At 35.6% G+C, this 19,474-nt stretch overlaps 1 protein-coding gene across 1 annotated transcript; it reads left to right on the forward strand.

The window, feature by feature from the left end:
• Window positions 5,001–19,129, forward strand: LOC109841840 (C2 and GRAM domain-containing protein At1g03370-like). The gene is made up of 9 exons (XM_020410777.1): window positions 5,001–5,880; window positions 7,560–8,810; window positions 15,562–15,744; window positions 15,836–16,119; window positions 16,228–16,344; window positions 16,709–16,971; window positions 17,073–17,238; window positions 18,003–18,236; window positions 18,935–19,129. Exons 1-9 carry the CDS (start codon window positions 5,535–5,537, stop codon window positions 19,127–19,129), a joined length of 3,039 nt encoding a protein of 1,012 aa, XP_020266366.1. The 5' UTR covers window positions 5,001–5,534.

The raw sequence follows: 19,474 nt of genomic DNA on the forward strand, positions 1-19,474 counted from the left end.
TTCAGTTCATCAAAACCCAAAGCCATGCTCAAGAACAAGAAAGTCCATATCTATGTACCTATCAACTAATTGAATGCAGACAAGTAGTTTCTAACCATAAAAATTGATTCATTTCCCATCATTCAAAGAAATAAAATGTTTTTTAGTTTGTCACCACATTTAATGTTTGCCTTCAAATTAATCATCAATTTGTTTCTTAGTTCGTATTCAGTTCATCAAAACCCAAAGCCATGCTCAAGAACAAGAAAGTCCATAACTATGTACCTATCAACTAATTGAATGCAGACAAGGAGTTTCTAACCATAAAAATTGATTCATTTCCCATCATTCAAAGAAATAAAATGTTTATCGACTATACTAATTTCTTATTATGCAAACTGTGCCCTTCAATCATGATAAATTTGCATGGAAAAATTTATAACGTAGTCAAACAGACCACGAAATTGCTACTAATATTCTTAAAATTTATAACACGAGGTTGATCAAGCATGGTAATTTTTGCAAACTGTGCCCTTCATTCATGATAATCGATCTTCATCAATTACTAATTTGTTTTTACGCAAAGACCAAAATGAAATTGCTACTAATATTCATGTTAGCATGAACTCAGATCAATAGTTGAGGCAAGCAACCAGAGCATATATATTAAGCTGCACAAAATTAATGCACAAAATCGGAGCTCAAACAGATCACAGCTCAACCAGACCAACCAAATCCACATGTCAGAGCTCGAAATCGGAGAAAAAACAGTGCTCAAATCGGAGGAAGAGCCGAAGATCTCAAAAATATAAGGCGTTTAGGGGGGGTTAGTCACCTAGAACTTTTTAAGTAGAACTGGGATAATTGGTAAAGTAGGATAATATTTTGACACTGGGATAATTTAGTGAAACAATGATGGATAATTCTTAAAGTGGGATAATTTGGTAGGATAATTTGGTGGGATAATGATGGATAATATTATGATGTTGCATAATTTGGTAGGATAATTTAGTAGGGGTAATGGTGGGTATAAATTACTATTGTTAATAATTATATATTAAAAATAATATAATATTGATAAGCAAATTCTAGTAATAACTATAAAATATAATGCAATAAAATACATCCATGGCCGCTAAATAGATGATCGACAGATGAACTATAAATATCCCAATCAATTTACTGAGCCGATTTAATAATAATAGATATCACCATTAACCATTCAACATCTAATCATCAATTAATGTGATCGCAAAGTTGCTTTCTAACTTATAAAAAAAGCATAAATAGCCTGCATATCTTTAGCACTAACCCACCAACACTATATTCTTAACCTAAACCACTGTTGTGGAGAGAAAACTTAGATCAAACAAATAATAATAAAGTAATTTAACGTCAAAAAGCTATCGATAAAGTAATACATCTTGAAGATAATAATAAAAGATCTAATCATCACAAAAACAAAGTAAAGACAGAAAAATGAACGGATGACTTCATGGCAGAGAAATTTTCTAGGCGGAGAAACTAACCAAGAGGGAGGGAGGCGGCGTTTCACTTTTTTTCCCAATTGTATTCTTTCCAATGTGTGGGATAATTTAAGAGAGGAGAACTTATGGTTATATATATAGGTAGTATAATTTGTGGGATAATTATGACCAATTATCCCAATTCTAATTCTAGTAAAATTCTACTTGACTAACGCACCAAAAAAATAATACAGTTCTAGTTCTACAAAAGTTCTACTTGACTAACACTATAAAAAAATATCATATTTCCTAGTTCTATGTGACTAACACCTTAAAAATTTATCCCACAAATTATCTCAGTTCCAGTTTTAAGTTCTAGATGACTAACCCCCCCCTTAGGGTTTTTTTACCTGAGTAGCGCCCTATTTTCTCAAGAACAGCGATCGTCAGTCCAAATCCCCAAATCAACCGCAAGATCAAGAATAGCGACATTTCAAAATGCCAAATCAACCGCAAGCTCTCAAGAACAGCGATATCCTTTCAAATCCCTAAATCAACCGCAAGATCTCAAGAACAACAATCTCAAGATCGCAAGAGGTCAAAACGGAGGAAGATCGAGAGCTGGAGGAGCAAAAAGACGTGCGAAGAGCAGGTGGCGGGAGAAGATGGAGGGAAGGAACGGCGCGGTGATAAAAAACCTAGGGTGAACGAGCTTTGATCACTTTCGACCAAAATCGGGGTTTTTGGAACGGAAAGGAACTTTCAGCAAATCGCCACTTTCAGCCCCCTTTTCTTTCGCCGCTCAAAACGAACCAAACATCCTTAAATGAAAAAAACTGACAGACGAATCGTAAATGAAAAAAACTGACAGATTTTTCGTCGTCGGTTTTCAAAATGGGCTTTTACGTCACTTTCAGCTCAAATTTGAGCGAAACAAACAGGCCCTTAATGGCCATTTTTTTATGATCAAGAAAAACTTACAAATATGTAACAAGTAGGTGTCCATTCAATTGGATACGGCTCGGATATGATGCTTACCATATGCATATCCATTTACCTATCTCGAATACAGATACGCATACAAATATACATCCGTTAAAATTGGATACGGTTACGAATATATATGCGGATATATGAGCGGATATATATGCTGATATAAAATAGATATGAGAAAATTAGATAGTATGAAAAAAACATATTTTATGTGATACAAAAGAGTTCGTTAATATGTTCATTGTAATTGAAAAGTTAAGATTATATATCTTAATCATGAAAATTAATCATAAATCCATAATCTAATATTTGAAATATTGTAAGAGTGACTAATATGTATTTGGATCTTCGAATACTGATAAAGATATTTCATTATAAAACCATTTTCACAATCATATATCCTATCAGTTATAAATTTGAGTAATCATATTCGTATCCTAACGGATACAGTTTTGAATATTTTTCGGATACGGATACAGTTTAGCACCCCTAGTAACAAGTCAACCGATTCTATAGTCTTCGGTATTGTTATGCATGATAAGGGAAAAGCTTGGTATGCAAGGGGGTTGCGGGCAATGACTCCAATTGTTGAGGAAATTTTGACGAACTCTCTCCAGGACGAAAGATTTTTCGATGTGTATAGTTGAAAAACTTTGACGAACTCCGATAGTTGAGGGGTATTCTCCTCTTTAAGCAAGAAAGTTTTTCGATGGTATAGTTGAAATTCTTTTGATTGTTTATTTTAATAAATTTGAGGTCAATTTTAACGATCATAGATAATCTCTTGGACATTTGCATCAAGAACAGAAATTTTGTTTAAAGGTTTTAACAATATTTTAGAAGTGGCACTTCCCCCTTCTTTTCTAATTTCTACAAAATAAACATGTTTGTGATTGTTACAATTAAATTTGATGATCACGTCAAGAAATTAATGTTCATTTGACTAGAAATAAGAAATAAGGGGTAGAGTTTCATTTATAAGGCATAATCGCACTTAAATACTCTCTAGTTTCACTTACTCCGCACATATATACCAGGGTACTTGGTTACATTTAAAAACCTTAAAAGTTTTAAAAAGTTTCACCTTAGTATCCTTAGCTATGCAAACATGAGAACTTTTTCCCCTCACATGCTAATTTTTAAATGTTTTAACTCTTACTATTTGATAAATATACTATAAATTTAATCAGGATAGGTTTAAAAAGAGTTTTGATAGGTTTAATAGTAGATTTTAACGAAAATAAGGATGGAAATATTAAAAATAGCATGTGAGTGTCACATGAAACTTTTTAGGTGGAAATTTTCACATTTGCACTGCGAAGGATACTAAAGCGTAGCTTTTAAACTTTTAAGGAATTTTAAGTGAAATTGGATATAACTAGGGGATACACGTGCAAAGTAGATGGAACTATAGAGTATTTAATTGCAAGACAAAATAACTAACCCATTATTAAGGGCGTGTTTGGATGTCACTAGCGAAGGGAAGCTAAGTGAACATAGAATAAATTATTAATTGCAAGACAAAATAACTAACTCATCATTAAGGCCCAATTTGGATTTTGCCACTAGTGAAAGGAAGCTAAGAAAACATAGAATAAGTTAAAAGAAAATTAATATAACATACAAAACTTGTTTGAGAAATTAGTAAGAACTTATTTCACCCTGTTCAGGACGTCTAATAAAGTAAAGTAAATATAACTAAATATATATAAATTTACATAAATAACATTACATGTGTAGCACTATCTTTTTATAGAAGGGTATAATTGTATTTGTGTATTAATTAGCTTACCTTAACTCGTATCAAAATTGAGTTCCCAAATAAGTTTAATGAGTCCACTACACTCCCTTTACCTCCTATTAACCTCTATCCAAAAAGCTCTACAAGTATTAGTGAACTCTCAAGTTTTCCCCTAAAGTATCAATTTGCCTATTTGTTTTCTTCACTATATTTATGGTTTTAATATGATCATTTTGTGAATTGGTAGTCAAATATTTAATAGACTAATATCTTGACAGTCTTTTTTTAATGTTTTTATGGATTTTTATCTATCTATCTCCTTTTTACCGAACTATTAAAAAAAATTATGTCCGCTTCCTCCCAAAATTTTAAAACTTTTAACATCTTTTTTGAATTTAGAAAATTATTTTTAAATCGGAAAAATGTAAGAAATGCAAAAAAAAAATATCACATTAGTAATCTATTTACCATCTATTTAATATTTGATTGTAGACTAATAAAATAATTGTACAAATCTGTTAAATATTCTGCCGGTCGTGCAAACCTGGGGAAGTTTATGTAATTTAATATACTCATTTTTTTTATGAAGAACATTTGAAAATTTAGTAAATGTTGTGAAAAGCTAAATCTTCTCTGAGAGAGAGAGAGAGAGAGGAGTAGAACTTTTTAGTCTTTTTTTTTTCCTTTCCTTTTTAATTTGAAAATCACTGGTTGATGACGATAGGCTAAGAATGGGAATTATTTACTCTTTAATTGGGTTTCTCTATAAAAAAGGAGAATCCTTTATTTTGTCCTCCATTTCATAAAAATGGAGGCCACAATTGATTGCAATCTCTCTTCTCTCAAGACCATTTGCATCCTAAATTATGAGATATTACAAAGAAATTAGAATTTTTATATTACAAATAAATTAGAATTTTTTTTTGTTTGCTAATTATTTAGCCCCTTTTGTCATTTGAATTTTTTGTGGGTTTCTCCATATCCAATCTATTCCCCTGCCCATCATTTGTTAAATTCTTGGATTATTTTTCTTTCAGTTTTCTTCGTTTTAGTTTCTAATGTCCGTCGTCTTCCTCGTTGAATTCCTCAAAAAATTAAATTTTGTTGAGGAAATTTAAGAAATTAGCGGCTTTTTGGTGCTAATTATTTGTATCTCTATTCCTATTTGTGTTTTGATTCTGGGGTTCTCCTGTCCAATCTATGTCCCTTCATAAAGTATAATCCTCGTTGAATTCCTCAAAATTTTAAAATTTTGTTCAAGAACTTTGTCCTTCACCTTCTTCCTTTTACAGTTTAACCCCCTCTAAAAAAAAATCACAAATTGCCTTTGCCCCCCCATCAAATAGTTCATCTCAATGCAGCTTTTGATTAATGTCATCGAGGCCTGTGGCCTTCAAGCTCTTGATCCTGAGCAATTATGCAGTCCTCATGTGAAATTGCGCCTCGGCAGACATAAGTTAAAAACTCAGGTTATAAAGAAAACCCTGAATCCGAAATGGGATGAGGAGTTCAATTTCTGGGTGGGAGATCTTCAACCTAAAGAGAAGCTCATTGTGTCTGTGATGGATGTCAATAATGGCAAGTTTCTGGGAGAATTGGAGATTCCGTTGTCGAAAGTCTTGGAAACCGATAATTTGTCCCTTGGAACTTCTTGGTATGAGCTGAAGCCGAAGAGGAAGCCATCAAAGAATAGAGTACGTGGTAATTGGTCTACCTTATTGATTTTTGTTACATTTGATGCGCAGTTTTTTGTTAAACCTCTATGTTTAATCTAATGCGCACGTTATCTTTATATTGGAGTGTTAGGATGATAATTTACTTAGCTAGTCGGAATTAGATACTCGTATGCGTGTGTTATGTTACATGTAAATGCTGCAATCAAATTTCTGTTTCCACTATTTGGTTAGCAACATGATACTTGTGAAATGTATTGTGTGCCCATTTTGCAAAAGGAAATTGGAATGGTGCAATTCCATGATATAGAATAAGAAATCGAAAACTAATGCGATGTTGTTAAGCTAGTGCTGTCCAACTCACAAATTGTAAGTGATTTTACAATTTCATATAAACGAACACTTGATTTGAGATGAGAATACATTTCTTGGAACAAAAAGGTTCGAAATCTAACAACTTTTACAGCTAAACAAACACTACTAGGATTTAGCTGGTGTAGTGGATGGTCTTCCTACAACAAAGTGCAGATTTTGAAATGACAGATCTAGAGATAATTTTTCTGCAAAAAAAAAATGTTGTGTGCAACATCTTTTTATACAATATTTGTTGCATTCAAAATTTCAGCATATTAAACAAGCCTGTGTAAACTTGTTTATAGAGTGGATTTAGATAAACTGTTTTGTGCTTACATTTGTGTGGTTTAGTTATTTTATGTACTTGGCTTACTTTAATCTAAAAGCTAATACTTTTAAAAGTTTGGTTGTTATCAAATTTTAATGATGTAGTATAAATATTGAGACCAAACCATTTGAACTCTAGACGTATCTGGTATGAAGTTTGAAATTGTCCAATCTAGTATTTTGACATATGAAGTTGAGATGTGGCTTCTGCTTGTTCAACTTTCCAGCAAAGTTTTACACTTTGTGGTAGCTGCATGTGGTTCAATTATATGAGTTTAGAGACAACCACATGGTATTAATATGGAAGATTCTACTAAAGCTTAGAATGATTTTTACATTGACCTCATCAGGTCGCACAACTCTAAAGTTTTCATTTTCTTGAAAACATCCAAAGTTCTATCAAGCCTGACGTCCTTAAAGCATATAGAGCTTCTACATTGTTCGATCACGACTCTAAGTTCTTATTCTCATGTATATTTTATATATTCTTATAAGTTTATAATAATAACCCCTCATTCAGTCAACATGACATAAGTTCATATTCTCTATACCTTTTTATTTACTGCCTCGTATTCTCTATACTCCTTATTCGTATATGATTCTTTATAAGCTTTAGATCCTACCTCGCAAGCCTCGTCTCTTATTTATCTTTTATTGAGTTTTATGTTTTGAAGTTCTTATCAGCTCTGTAGTTTTTACAGTCCTTATAAGGTGTGCCTTTGTTGCTTTTATTACCTTTTACATTTTCTTATTCCATCACCAATCCCATCAATCATAATATATCTTGTTTTAAATTCTTCAATATTCTCTGTGATATATAGCCAACATGATATTGAAAGTATTATCATATAACAGTAATTTTGACAATAACCACAACATACAGAATTGTATTATTCATGCCTATTATGTTCCTCAAAACTTTATGAAGAAATTTGAGTAGGTAACATGTAGGTTTTCTCATTTCTCCAAAATTAATTGCACCTTTCCATTTGATCTCATTTTCTTATATATGGCCTTCTTTGGCAGGAGAAATTTGTCTAAGCATATCTTTGTTACATGGTAATTCTTCTCAAACAATAGCAAGTTGTTCTAGTACCTCTGCAGATGAGCTTACATTAAATTTGGATAAATCTTCTGAACGTATGGAAGGAACTTTTTCCTCATTCTCCACTATCAGTGAACAGTCATCTACATTCTCGGACGTTGAAGGTAATAAACCTGATAATGAAGAAAAGCCAACTCCAGCTGTCGGCCATGTACACCAAATTTTAATTGGAACTAGGCCTTCACCGGCTACTATTGATGACATTGAAACATCAAAAGAATTAATTGACAACACATTAGCAAATACTAAATCTTGTGAGAAGCAAAGTAATAGCGAATGCTCAAATGTGTCATTTGATGAATTGGTAAAAGTCATGGAATCAAAAGGGCAAGGAGGTGAAATGCCTAAGAACTTACCCGGTGGAGTGCTTGTTGACAAATGCTATGCAATTTCACCAGGGCAAATGAACTCTCTTCTCTTTTCACCCACTTCAGAGTTTTGTCAAAAACTTCCAGAGCTCCAGGGGACTACCGATGTGCAAATTGAGGCTTGGGGACATGAAGTTAAAGGAGAAAATTTGAGAAGAGTGATTACCTACGTAAAGGCTGCAACAAAAATGGTTAAGGCAATGAAAGCTACAGATGAGCAGATATATTTGAAAGCTGATGGAAAATCATATGCAGTTTTAGCCAGCGTGAGCACTCCTGATGCTCCTTTTGGTAGCTATTTTAAGACAGAGATCCTCTACTGTATGACACCGGGACCTGAATTGCCGTCAGAAGATCCATCATGTCATCTGATAATTTCCTGGCGCATGAATTTTCTTCAAAGTACAATGATGAAGAGTATGATTGAAAATGGAGCAAAGCAAGGCCTTACAGAAAGTTTCACATTGATCACTGACAAGCTCTCGCAATATGCTAAACCAGTTGACTTGGAAAGCACTGGTTCCAACAAAGAGCAAATATTAGCTTCATTGCAGACTGAGGAGGAGTCACCTTGGAAGCTGTCATTTCAAACATTTGGAGATGTCAGTTTCGTTTTCTTTACTATCATAGTACTGTATATTCTTATACACATCATTGTAGCCAAAACTAGTCCGGGGCTTGAGTTTTTTGGCCTAGATTTGCCTGACTCATTTGGGGAAATTGTGGTGTGCGGCCTTTTAATTTTCCAAGGACAACATGTTTGGAACAAAATAGGACGCTTCTTCCATGCCAGGAAGCAAGGAGGTAAAATATTTGCTTGCAAAATTGCCTTGCTACTTGTGTACATTATAGCTTCGGTTTTAAAGTTACAGTCTATTTGGAATTACTGAGACAAATTTCCTTTCTACTTCATGCCCATATGATGAAGAATGCATTGGTTATAGCGTAACTTTCCTACATCACAATATTAGTTTTAAGAATGAAATGTCTATAATGCATTTTGCAGCTTTCTGGATCCCAGTTATTTAACATCCATTGACAGAAGCAATACACTTTTGATTCAAATGTAAAATTTATTTGTTTTTAATTAGTTCAGGTCTATTTATGCTTTCCATTAAAGTGATATTTTATGAATACTAGTTCCAAGCTCTGTTGTTGCATGTGATATGTTTCCTTTCTCAATGAATCAGATTAACTTGATCCATACAACATTCATAAACATTTTGGATTTACACTGGTTAGGTTTGGAATAGGGTATTAGATCCATTTCTGATTTGAAAACATAGTCGGTTAGAAGCGTAGTAGCATGGACATGAACAAGGACATGGGATAGGAAAATCTTCAAAAAAATAAGACGTGTCAACACGTCAAAAGTGAAATTAGAATAAACACCTGCACATAAAATACACGAACACACACAATCATATATTATAATAACAATTATGACAATAAAGAGAGTTTATAAACATGCATGTATACACATGTTCAGGCATTCAAGTCTCTAAATTATTGTTTAAAATAATATAATACATAAAATGGTACATGTATGCCAATTCTTAGACCTATGTTACATTTTTTATGACTTCTAAAAAATGTTTGACATATTTAAACTTTAAAGTTAATTCTGTACGAGTCAATATTTTCTAGCATTTTCCACTATAGTCCTTGGTGTGTAAATGAAAATAAGCAGATATACACATGTTATATACACACTCATATTATAATAACAATTATGATAATAAAGAGAGAGTTCATATACATGCACATATACACATGCTCAGGCATTCAAGAGTCTATATTATTATTCATAATAATACAAAACATATTGTTAAATTGGTATTCAAGAGAACTCTTATATTTGATGATCATATTTAGAAGTTATATATACACAATTAGGAGCTCACATACACAATCAGTAGTAGGCATACTAGGAGGCGGCTGAGGCGGGTTAGGAGCCGGCTGAGGTGGCTATACACATATAAGGTGGTTGGTATTATCTAACACCCCCTTCAAACTCACGGTGGATCGAACACCGAGAGTTTGGATAAGAAATAGCGAAACGCAGAAATAGTTTGAGCCTTGGTAAATAAATCTGCCACTTGTTCCTTAGAAGGAACATATGGGAGTATAATGTTTCCAGCAACATGCTCCTGTCGAACCACATGACAATCCATCTCAATATGTTTGGTACGCTCATGAAATGTCGGATTTGTAGAAATGAAGATGATACTCTGATTATCACAGTATAAAGTGAAAGAGAAAGTAACAAAGATATCGAGATCTCGTAGAAGAGTGCGGAGCCATTTGAGCTCAATTGTGGTGTCTGCCAACGCCTTGTACTCAGACTCTGTACTAGAACAAGAGACAACGGCTTGACGCTTACTACGCCAAGAGATGAGAGATGAACCCAGAATAATACAAAAGCCAGTAGTGGAACGTCAAGTGTCTGCATCATCAGCCCATCTAGCATCAGAATATTGACGAAGAGACAAAGAAGAGTCTGAGGGGAAAAATAATGATTAAGTTATACTACCACGGAGATATCGAAGAACCCAAATGAGAACTGCATAGTGAATGGAAGTCAGACTACTGACAAACTGGCTCAAGATGTGTACTGCATAGGTGATATCCGAACATGTTGCTGAAAGATAAATCAATGCTCCGACAAGTTCTTGATAACGAGTAGGCTGAGGTAAGGGATCGTCATTATCATGTCGAAGCTTCAAGTTCATTTCCATCAGTTTGAAGAGAGGAGTGGTAGCAATGGAAGGATCACTAAGAGTAGCACATTCAAGAATATCTGCAGTGTACTTCTACTGAGAGAGAAGATAGCCACGAGAGGAGGAAGCAACCTCAATACCCAAGAAGTAAAGAAGAGATTCAAGATCCTTTATCCCAAGAAGTAACGAAGGGATTCAAGAAGTAACGAGAGGAGGAGTCTTGACCTTATAAATCCATTTGCAGCTTACCGGTTTAACACCGAAAGGCAGAGGAACAAGGTCTCAAGTATTAGTTCGACGAAAAGCCTCCAACTCTTTTTTCATTACTTGTTGCCATTCTGGATACTTAACTGTCTCAGAATATGAGTTAAGTTCATGTATAGAGTGAATAACATCAAGAAAATAGATAAACTCAGGAGAATATGTGCTAGTGACACATTGAGCATACAGAGCAGGGAGATGACGATCTCGTGGAGGATTTCGACGAGGGGGAGGAGTCACATCAGGAGAAGCTGACACATATGTAGAGGGGACATCAGTAGGAGTATCTTGTTGCAAAAGGGATGTAGTCGGCGGATGTTCAGGAGGTGTGCATGAATCAAGAACACTATCGTTTGATGCCACTGGAGTGAAGGAGGGAGTCGGTTGAGCGGACGAAGGTACAAGTGCCATTGATACATGTATAGTAGTGAAAGGTAATGAAAGGGGTTGAAGAAAGGAGAGATCTGAATCTGAAATAGTATAATAGGAAATATTCTCAAAGAAGGTCACATGATGGGCATACAAAACCTTCGAGTAGTAGGTTAATAACAACGATACCCCTTATGAACGGTGTTATAGCCAAGAAAGATACATCGTGTAGTGCGTGGAGATAGTTTATCTCGTTCATGAGTTGGAAGCAGCGCAAAACAGACATATCCAAAAGTGCGAAGAAGAGAGTAGCGAAACTGAGACTTGAAAAGTTGAAAATATGGAGAGGTGTCAACTAATGCAGAAGATGGAGTAATATTGATAAGATAAACAGCAGCCAGAAGTGCTTCTGCCCAGTGATATCGAGCTACATATGCTGATAGCAGAAGAACTCTAGTGGTGTCGAGAATGTGATGATGTTTTCTCTTAGCAACATCATTTTGTTTATGAGTGTGTGGACAAGACTGCTGAGAGAGTGCCATGTGATTTTAAAATAGATTACATTGCCGAAGAGATATATTCACAGGCACCATCAGAGCGAAATATCTTTATACGTTTATGAAACTAGGTGTGAATCATATTTGTAAAGTCTTTATAAATATTTAAAATATCAGAACGAGCACGCATGAGATATACCTAGGTGTAGCGAGAATAGTAATTAATAAAACTGACATAATATCGATAACCGAACAATGATGGTAATAGGGCACGTCCCCAGATATTAGAATGAATCCAATTAAATGGGGTTAAAGCAATTTTGTTACTGGATGAAAATGATAGAGCAATTTGTTTAACTAATCGACACACAGTACAGTTTGATAAAATAGAGAATTTTAAATTTTCTAATACACCTGATTCAGATAAAAGTTTTAAGCGAGAACCAGAGATATGACCCAAGCGACGGTACCACAGATCAGAAATAAAGAGCCCATGACCAATATTGGATGGAGTGAAAAGATGTAGATACTCTAACTGATAAAGTTCATTAACTCTACGACCTGTCCTAATTTTCTGACCAGTGTGATTCTGGACAACACAAGATTTAACATTAAATAAGATAGTACATCCAGAATCTATAATTTTCCCAATAGATAAAAGTTGCATAGATAATTTGGGAATATGAAGAACAGATGATAATGTTAGACGAGTAGAACTATCAGAATTTGGAGTAATATCACCTAATTGAGAGACCTAATTGAGAGACTGCAAGGGGAGTGTCATCAGCAGTATAAATACATAATATAAAGGGAGCGGGTAAACAATTTGTAAGAACAGGGTTATGAAAGGTCATATGATGATATGCACTTGAATCGAATATCCAAGGAGTAGAAGTACTAGAATGAGTAGACAAGACAGTAAAATCTGAGCTGGAGGCAGCTCCATTTAGCCTAAGATTCTTGGTTATTAATACAGTAATTTCTGACAATTGCTCAGAAAAGAGAGGGCTAGAAGTCTGCGGCCCTTGAGGAGTAGGGCTAACATCAGCCGAAACAGCAAATAGAGGTCGAGTCTTCTCGAGTGTCGGATGAGGCGGTCTTTTACGATATTTATTAATAAGATGACCCAGCTTCTTACAATAACGATAGTAGAGTTGCCGAGAGGAATCAATGTACTGTTAGAAGGACCCTGATAAAAAGAGAACTGCTAAGGAGTAGCTAGAACAGTATGTGATGAGAGTAATGACTGAGATGCAATAACTAGAGGGGAGAACATCTGAAGGCGCGTCTCTTCAGACATGAACTCAGCCACGGCTTCACGGAGACTGGGGAGAGGACTGCGATGAAGAATGTGTCTACGTAAGCTTTCGAACTCAGAGTGAAGGTGCATGACAAAGTGATATAACTGTTGACGATCACATTGTTTTTTGAAATGCTATGACAAAGTTTGGAAGCGTCTTAGGAATAAGTTCCTCCATCATCTGTAATTCATCCCAATAGCCTGATAATAAGAAATAGAAATCTTGAATAGACTGATCACCCTGACGTGCATTTTAAAGAGCTTGGTGAATTGATACTCACGAGCAGCACAAGTCTGAACAAACATGCGACTGAGAGCTAGCCACTGCTCACGAGATGAAGATGTTCGTCCAAGAGAGAGCCGAATAGGAATGGCTACAGAACGCACAATATATGCCTTGATCTGTTGATCAGTAGCCACTGAGAATAAGTGATCTGAGAATCATCAGTAGTGGAATAACAGAAGTGACTTCTGATATGGAGGATGTAGATAACGAATGCACAATAACAGTTTTGGATAGAAAACGAAGAGATCCTTCAAATAAGTGTCAAAGCTCAAAGATTATATTACATTGTAAGAGACCATGCAGTGTAATTTTCAATATTTGTATGTTGCACATTAAGGGGTGAAAAGGTGTAGAGTCATTTCTTATCCATGGGCCTGTTTTTTTTGTTAGATAAAAGATGGGCCTGAAATAAAAGAGAGATGAAACCCTAGAACAGAACCAAACCAAAGAAGAGGGGGAATCTGAACCCCAGATCCCCCAACTCTACAAATAATCCCCCAAATATCAAAACCCTAGAAAAATCCCGTCCGATGGCGCCAAAGGTCGAGAAGAAGCCTGCGGAGAAGAAACCGGTGGCAGAGAAGCCAGACGAGGAGCTAAAGGCGGAGAAAACCCCTGTTGGCAAGAAGCCGAAGGCGGAGAAGAGGCTGTCGTCGAAAGAAGAGGGGGAGAGTTCGACGCGAGATCTCAGGCTTGAGAGATCGACACTCAAGCGAGGTTGGGATGTCGGTCAGGAGTTCGACATGAGATCAAGGTTGAGCTCAGAGGCTGCCTGGAGATGATGATGACGATGGCTGAATAAGTAGTGTTGATCAGATTCGAGTGAACAACGATCAGAGGCGGCGACAGCGACAGGTAAGACCTCTGGCTATGAGTGTTTCTGTGGTTAGATTTGATTTGACGATGTAGGATTGGAATTGATTTAGGGATTGAAGCTAGGGATTGAATCTAGAGCTCTGATACCATGTTAAATTGGTATTCAAGAGAACTCTTATATTTGATGATCAAATTTATAGGTTATATATACACAATTAGTAGCCCACATATACAATCAGTAGTAGGCACACTAGGAGGCGGTTGAGGCTGGTTAGGAGGCAGCGGAGGCGGCTATACACATATAGGGTGGCTGGTATTATCTAACACATATAACCATATGTTTATGTCTATTTTGTGCCTAAAATTCATTTTTGTTATGACTTGGAAAAGGAACGTGAAATTGCTTTTCAGTTTTACAAAAAATAATGGTAGAGATACCTAAATGTAATTCTGTATGAGTCCATATCTTGTAGCATTTTCCACTATCATCATTGATTTACAAACCAAAATAAACAAAATATATCAAATATGTGATATTAATAAAGAAGTTATGCGAAGTGTAAGATATATATCCGAGAAGTGTATGATGGCTTTTTAAATTAACATATATGTTATATAATTGAGGACACAATTGCATAATTGTATGCCCATATCTAAGGAGTGTCCAAAGAAGTATCGTTGTCCCAGCATGGATGTTGGAATGTCACATGGCTTCATGGCAAAAGTACCCATGCTATGTAAACCAGAAGTTTTCATCTCATTATATGCTCATGAATTAATCTGTTTGCAGCTGATTTGAACGCGACATGTTCATTTCCAAACATCAGGATTAATTCCCGTATCTGATTGAGTAAAACTGACATAATAACTAAGCTTGGCCCTTATTAGTATCAAGTCCGTCTATCCTACATTTTCTACTCAATCAAAACACACCGTCTGCGGATCTGCTTCTTCAAGTATAGATGATTGTGATCTTCTTAAGCATGTGTCAGGTCTATATATTTTCACATTGATGAGCTTCATGGAGTAACATCTACTTCTTGTTCACTATATGTTAACTTACCCTTAATCTGACATGCAATTTACTCAGGATTATAAATGGATGACCTTTTGACCACCAATACATACAGTGGGGGTATCTCTGTTAATAAACCTGGAAAATCCCTTTAACATATGTCGCTCTGTGAATAACCGAAATTGTATATCAAAAGTTTGTAAGAAAAAATATACTTATTCTCTTGGACACGTTGTTGCTTATAGATTATTTCATATAACTGTAGACGTGTTAGTGATATGTTTATAACAGGCAAGGACCATGGAGTCAAAGCACAAGGGGATGGTTGGGTGTTAACTGTAGCCTTGATTGAGGGAAGTAACATACCAACAAGAGGTCAATCAGCGTCCTCTTCTCCATATGTAGTTTTTACCTGCAACGGTAAAACAAAAACCAGCTCAATCAAGTTCCAAACAGCAAATCCTCAGTGGAATGGTGATCTTCTACACAAATTTTTATACTACTTTCATTTGATTTTAGCTTTTAGGATAAAAATAGTTATTTGATTTTCCTATTTAAAGTGCAGAAGTATTTGAATTTGATGCCACATGTGATCCTCCATCGAGGATGGAAGTGACAGTTTATGATTTTGATGGGCCTTTTGATGAAGCAATTCCTCTTGGTTATTCTGAAGTCAACTTTGTGAAATCCAATTTATCAGACCTTGCCAACGTGTGGGTTCCTCTTCAAGGAAAGTGTATACAAGCAAGCAAGTGTGAGTTGCATTTAAGGATATTTTTGGATAACACGCGAGGGAATGAAGTTGTCATAGAGTATCTTACAAAGATGGGAAGAGAAGTGGGGAAGAAGGTAAGAAATTATAGCACCAAACCAACATATGCTTTGTGTTTTATCATGCTGCCCTGGAAATTAGTTACGTGAACTTATCTTTAAAAATTTAATGTCAACTAATTGTAGATAAACCTGCGGTCACCTCAACAAAATGCAGCATTTCAGAAACTATTTGAGCTCCCACCAGAAGAATTTCTCATCAGTGACTATACTTGTTACTTAAAGCGTAAAATGCCTTTGCAGGTAACTTCTTAAACTTTGCTTTTCTTTTGCTGTTTTCTCTGTGGGATGAGAAAATTTGACGACCCTGAAGTCATGAAATAGGCCCATCTTCATTGCCAATATATCATTTCCTGATTTATCTGTTCTCTCGAACCAAACAAATTAAAAGAAATTCATAGTTGGAAACCTATAGCTTATTTACAAATGTGTAAATTTATATAATCATTCATAGTCACCTTGCCATTTTGGTTAATTTACCAAGATGAATTGGTAGTAGTGACATTTTCCTTTCCTCTAAATTTTAATTCAATCTCAGATAATTTTAAACATATTCACATCATTTTTAAGGATCATGACAAATACTGTACCATTGTCTCTTTTTCAGGGTCGCCTCTTTCTATCTCCAAGAATTATTGGTTTTCATGCGAATCTGTTTGGTCACAGGACTAAGTTTTTCTTTCTGTGGGAAGACATAAAAGATATTCAACACATAGCACCGTCTTTTGCATCTGGTTGCAGTCCCTCTCTGATGATCATCCTCTGCAAGGGTAGAGGGGAAGAAGCTAGGCATGGAGCAAAGTCTGTAGATAGGAAAGGCAGATTAAAGTTCCGCTTCCAGACATTTGTTTACTTCAATGGTGCTTATAGGTAATAATTCCTTTTGTTTCGCTCTCTCCTTCCTGTTTTATGATCAAAGGTCATATCTCGGTTTTGAGTTTGATTAAAGTTCCACTGTTTTTGCTTAATAGGACTATCAAGGCTTTATGGAAGGCAAGGTTGTTGAGCCCCGAACAAAAGATGCAAATTGTGGAAGAATCTGATATAGGAAGCCTACAAAATGAAGAAAGTGGGTCTTCCTTAGGGGCAGAAAATGCCAACATGTCAGAAATTTTCTCCTTATCACTTCCTGTATCGGTGAGGTTTTCCTCTGCTCTTCAACCGCTCAACAGTTTGTCTGTCAGACATTTAGGAATTTTAAGATATGCCCACCAAATCATAGCTAATTTACAAAACCTTTTCAGTTGTTTGAAGTTACCTAAAGCGACTCAATATCCTCAAAATGACTTGAAAGTATTGATAAATAACACTAAAAAACCTATGGTATTTCAGCCATTTTGAGATTTATTTGAAATAAATTGAAGTGAGTATATAAACATCCCTAAGCTTTTGGGGGGCTTTACACATAATCCGAACTTTTTCTTGTCTCACAAAATCCCCTGAATTTAAATCTTTTCTCACCGGATCCCCATCTCTATTTGCATATAACTAAAATGTGTTTGAGGGAAAAACCCCAAATTTAGCCATTTGTAATTTACAGGCAACACGCTGCCCTCATCTCACTCGACGTTTTTTTTTCTCTCAATGAAATTTTAGTAATTTGCAAATTACAGGTGGTTAGAGGGTTTGGGGGAGAGTGCCTGTGAGAAAAGTTTAAAGTTCAGGGGGGTTTTGTGACACCCCAAATTTCAGTGGTTATGCGAGATAAAAAAATCAGGGGGTTGTGTGCAAAACCCCCCAAAGTTCATGGGCCTTTTGTGAAATAAACTTTAAATTAAATATTTTTGTGATTTGTATCAAAACACAAACCATAGGACAGAATAATTAAGATTTTAGAGCATCAATGAGAAAAACCCAAACGATTATTTATTTACATGTCTTAATTTTGATTCAATCACCAGGCGAAATCATTGATGGAGATATTCGAAGGAGGCTCTTTGGAACATAAACTAATGAAGAGCATAGGTTTCTTGGACTACTCACCAGCACCGTGGCAAGCCATCGAGGCCCATGTATATCAGCGACAAGTTAGTTATAGACTTGACAAGAGTGTGATTGGTTATAAAGGGGAAGTGAACTCCACGCAACAAAGATCTTGCTCAGCTAACGGAAACAAATGGGTTCTGGAAGATACGGTGAAACTTGATTTCAGCTAATTGGTTATCATTAATTTATTAGAGCCTTGAGAACGCTTCATACGTACATAATGAAGCCCATTTCTATACCCAAGCACAAAAGTCTTGTATTTGATATTTGTCACGACTGAATGATTTTCTAGCAGTATAGTTTAAGGATTTTCAAGGACACATGAGGAAAACCCATGAAATAGTAACGCGCTTCAGTCCCTACTCATTCTCTAAACTATAAATTTGTCTTTGCTTATTCCCGAACTATTTTCAATCCCACTTTGCCTCCAAAACCATAAAATTTGTACCTACTTACCCTCTGAACAATGTTCGGTCCCACCTTATCCCCTAAACTATCAGTCTCCTCTCATAAATCCATTTGAGTACCCACAAAATAGAAAACAAAATGTGGTAACTAGGTACTAAAAGTGACAATTAAGGAAGGATAAAGTGAGACTGAAAATAGTTTGGAGGGTAACATGAGATTGAAGACTTTAATAGTTTATGGGCAAGTAGGATCCGAAGCCTAAATGAAAAGAAGTATCAAAACATCATCCTAATTTACAAACTTCAATATGTACATGAGAAGCTACTACGTTGACTATACGATGGTACCTCCTGGTTTTTCTAGAAGAAGTTTATTTTTATCTAAACAAATTTCTCCCTGAAACAATTTTTCTTCTTCTTTTTTTGTGTGTTTCCTGCAGCTTCAACTGAAACATCAGGTACAAAGTCTCTCCTTGAAACCGACAACATGCAGTGTTCATGTATTCTTAGGTGTTTCTTGGCTGAGGAGCAGCAAACATGAGAAGAAGATAGCCAAGAACGTGATGTCTCAGACCACACTTTGCCTGACTGAGATGTTTCGTGAAGTTGAGAAGGAGCTTGTGCAAGCAAAATAGATAGATAGGGGGCAAGAGAGAGAGAGAGAGAGAGAGAGAGAGAGAGAGAGAGAGAGGATGATATGTGTTTTTAAAAGGATCGGTGGATGATATGTGTTTTTAAAAGGATCGGTAAAATTTCATTAGTCTTTGTTTTGAACAAGTTCAATTACTTGAAGATATAGGACATCACGACTTGTATTTTTCTTGGGAATGTTGTGTATGTACCCGAACTTTGGGCTGTTCATGTTTCTGTTCTAATGCATGCTTTAACGACTCGTTTGTCTTATATGTATGCAGTATGGACGTGCTGCCCTTAAAACGTGTAGATGTTCTAACAAGCTAGGGGTGGAAACGAACCAAATA

This window comes from Asparagus officinalis, chromosome 1 (genome assembly GCF_001876935.1).
Source record: "Asparagus officinalis chromosome 1, Aspof.V1, whole genome shotgun sequence".
In the NCBI taxonomy this organism is placed as follows: domain Eukaryota; kingdom Viridiplantae; phylum Streptophyta; class Magnoliopsida; order Asparagales; family Asparagaceae; genus Asparagus; species Asparagus officinalis.

Excerpts from the sequence above, each read along its gene's own strand:
- LOC109841840 (XM_020410777.1), top strand. The coding sequence starts at position 5,535 with ATGCAGCTTTTGATTAATGTCATCGAGGCCTGTGGCCTTCAAGCTCTT. Across the intron at positions 16,972-17,072 it reads TACTTCAATGGTGCTTATAG|GACTATCAAGGCTTTATGGA; the intron begins GTAATAATTCCT and ends TTTGCTTAATAG. Across the intron at positions 17,239-18,002 it reads CCTTATCACTTCCTGTATCG|GCGAAATCATTGATGGAGAT; the intron begins GTGAGGTTTTCC and ends TTCAATCACCAG.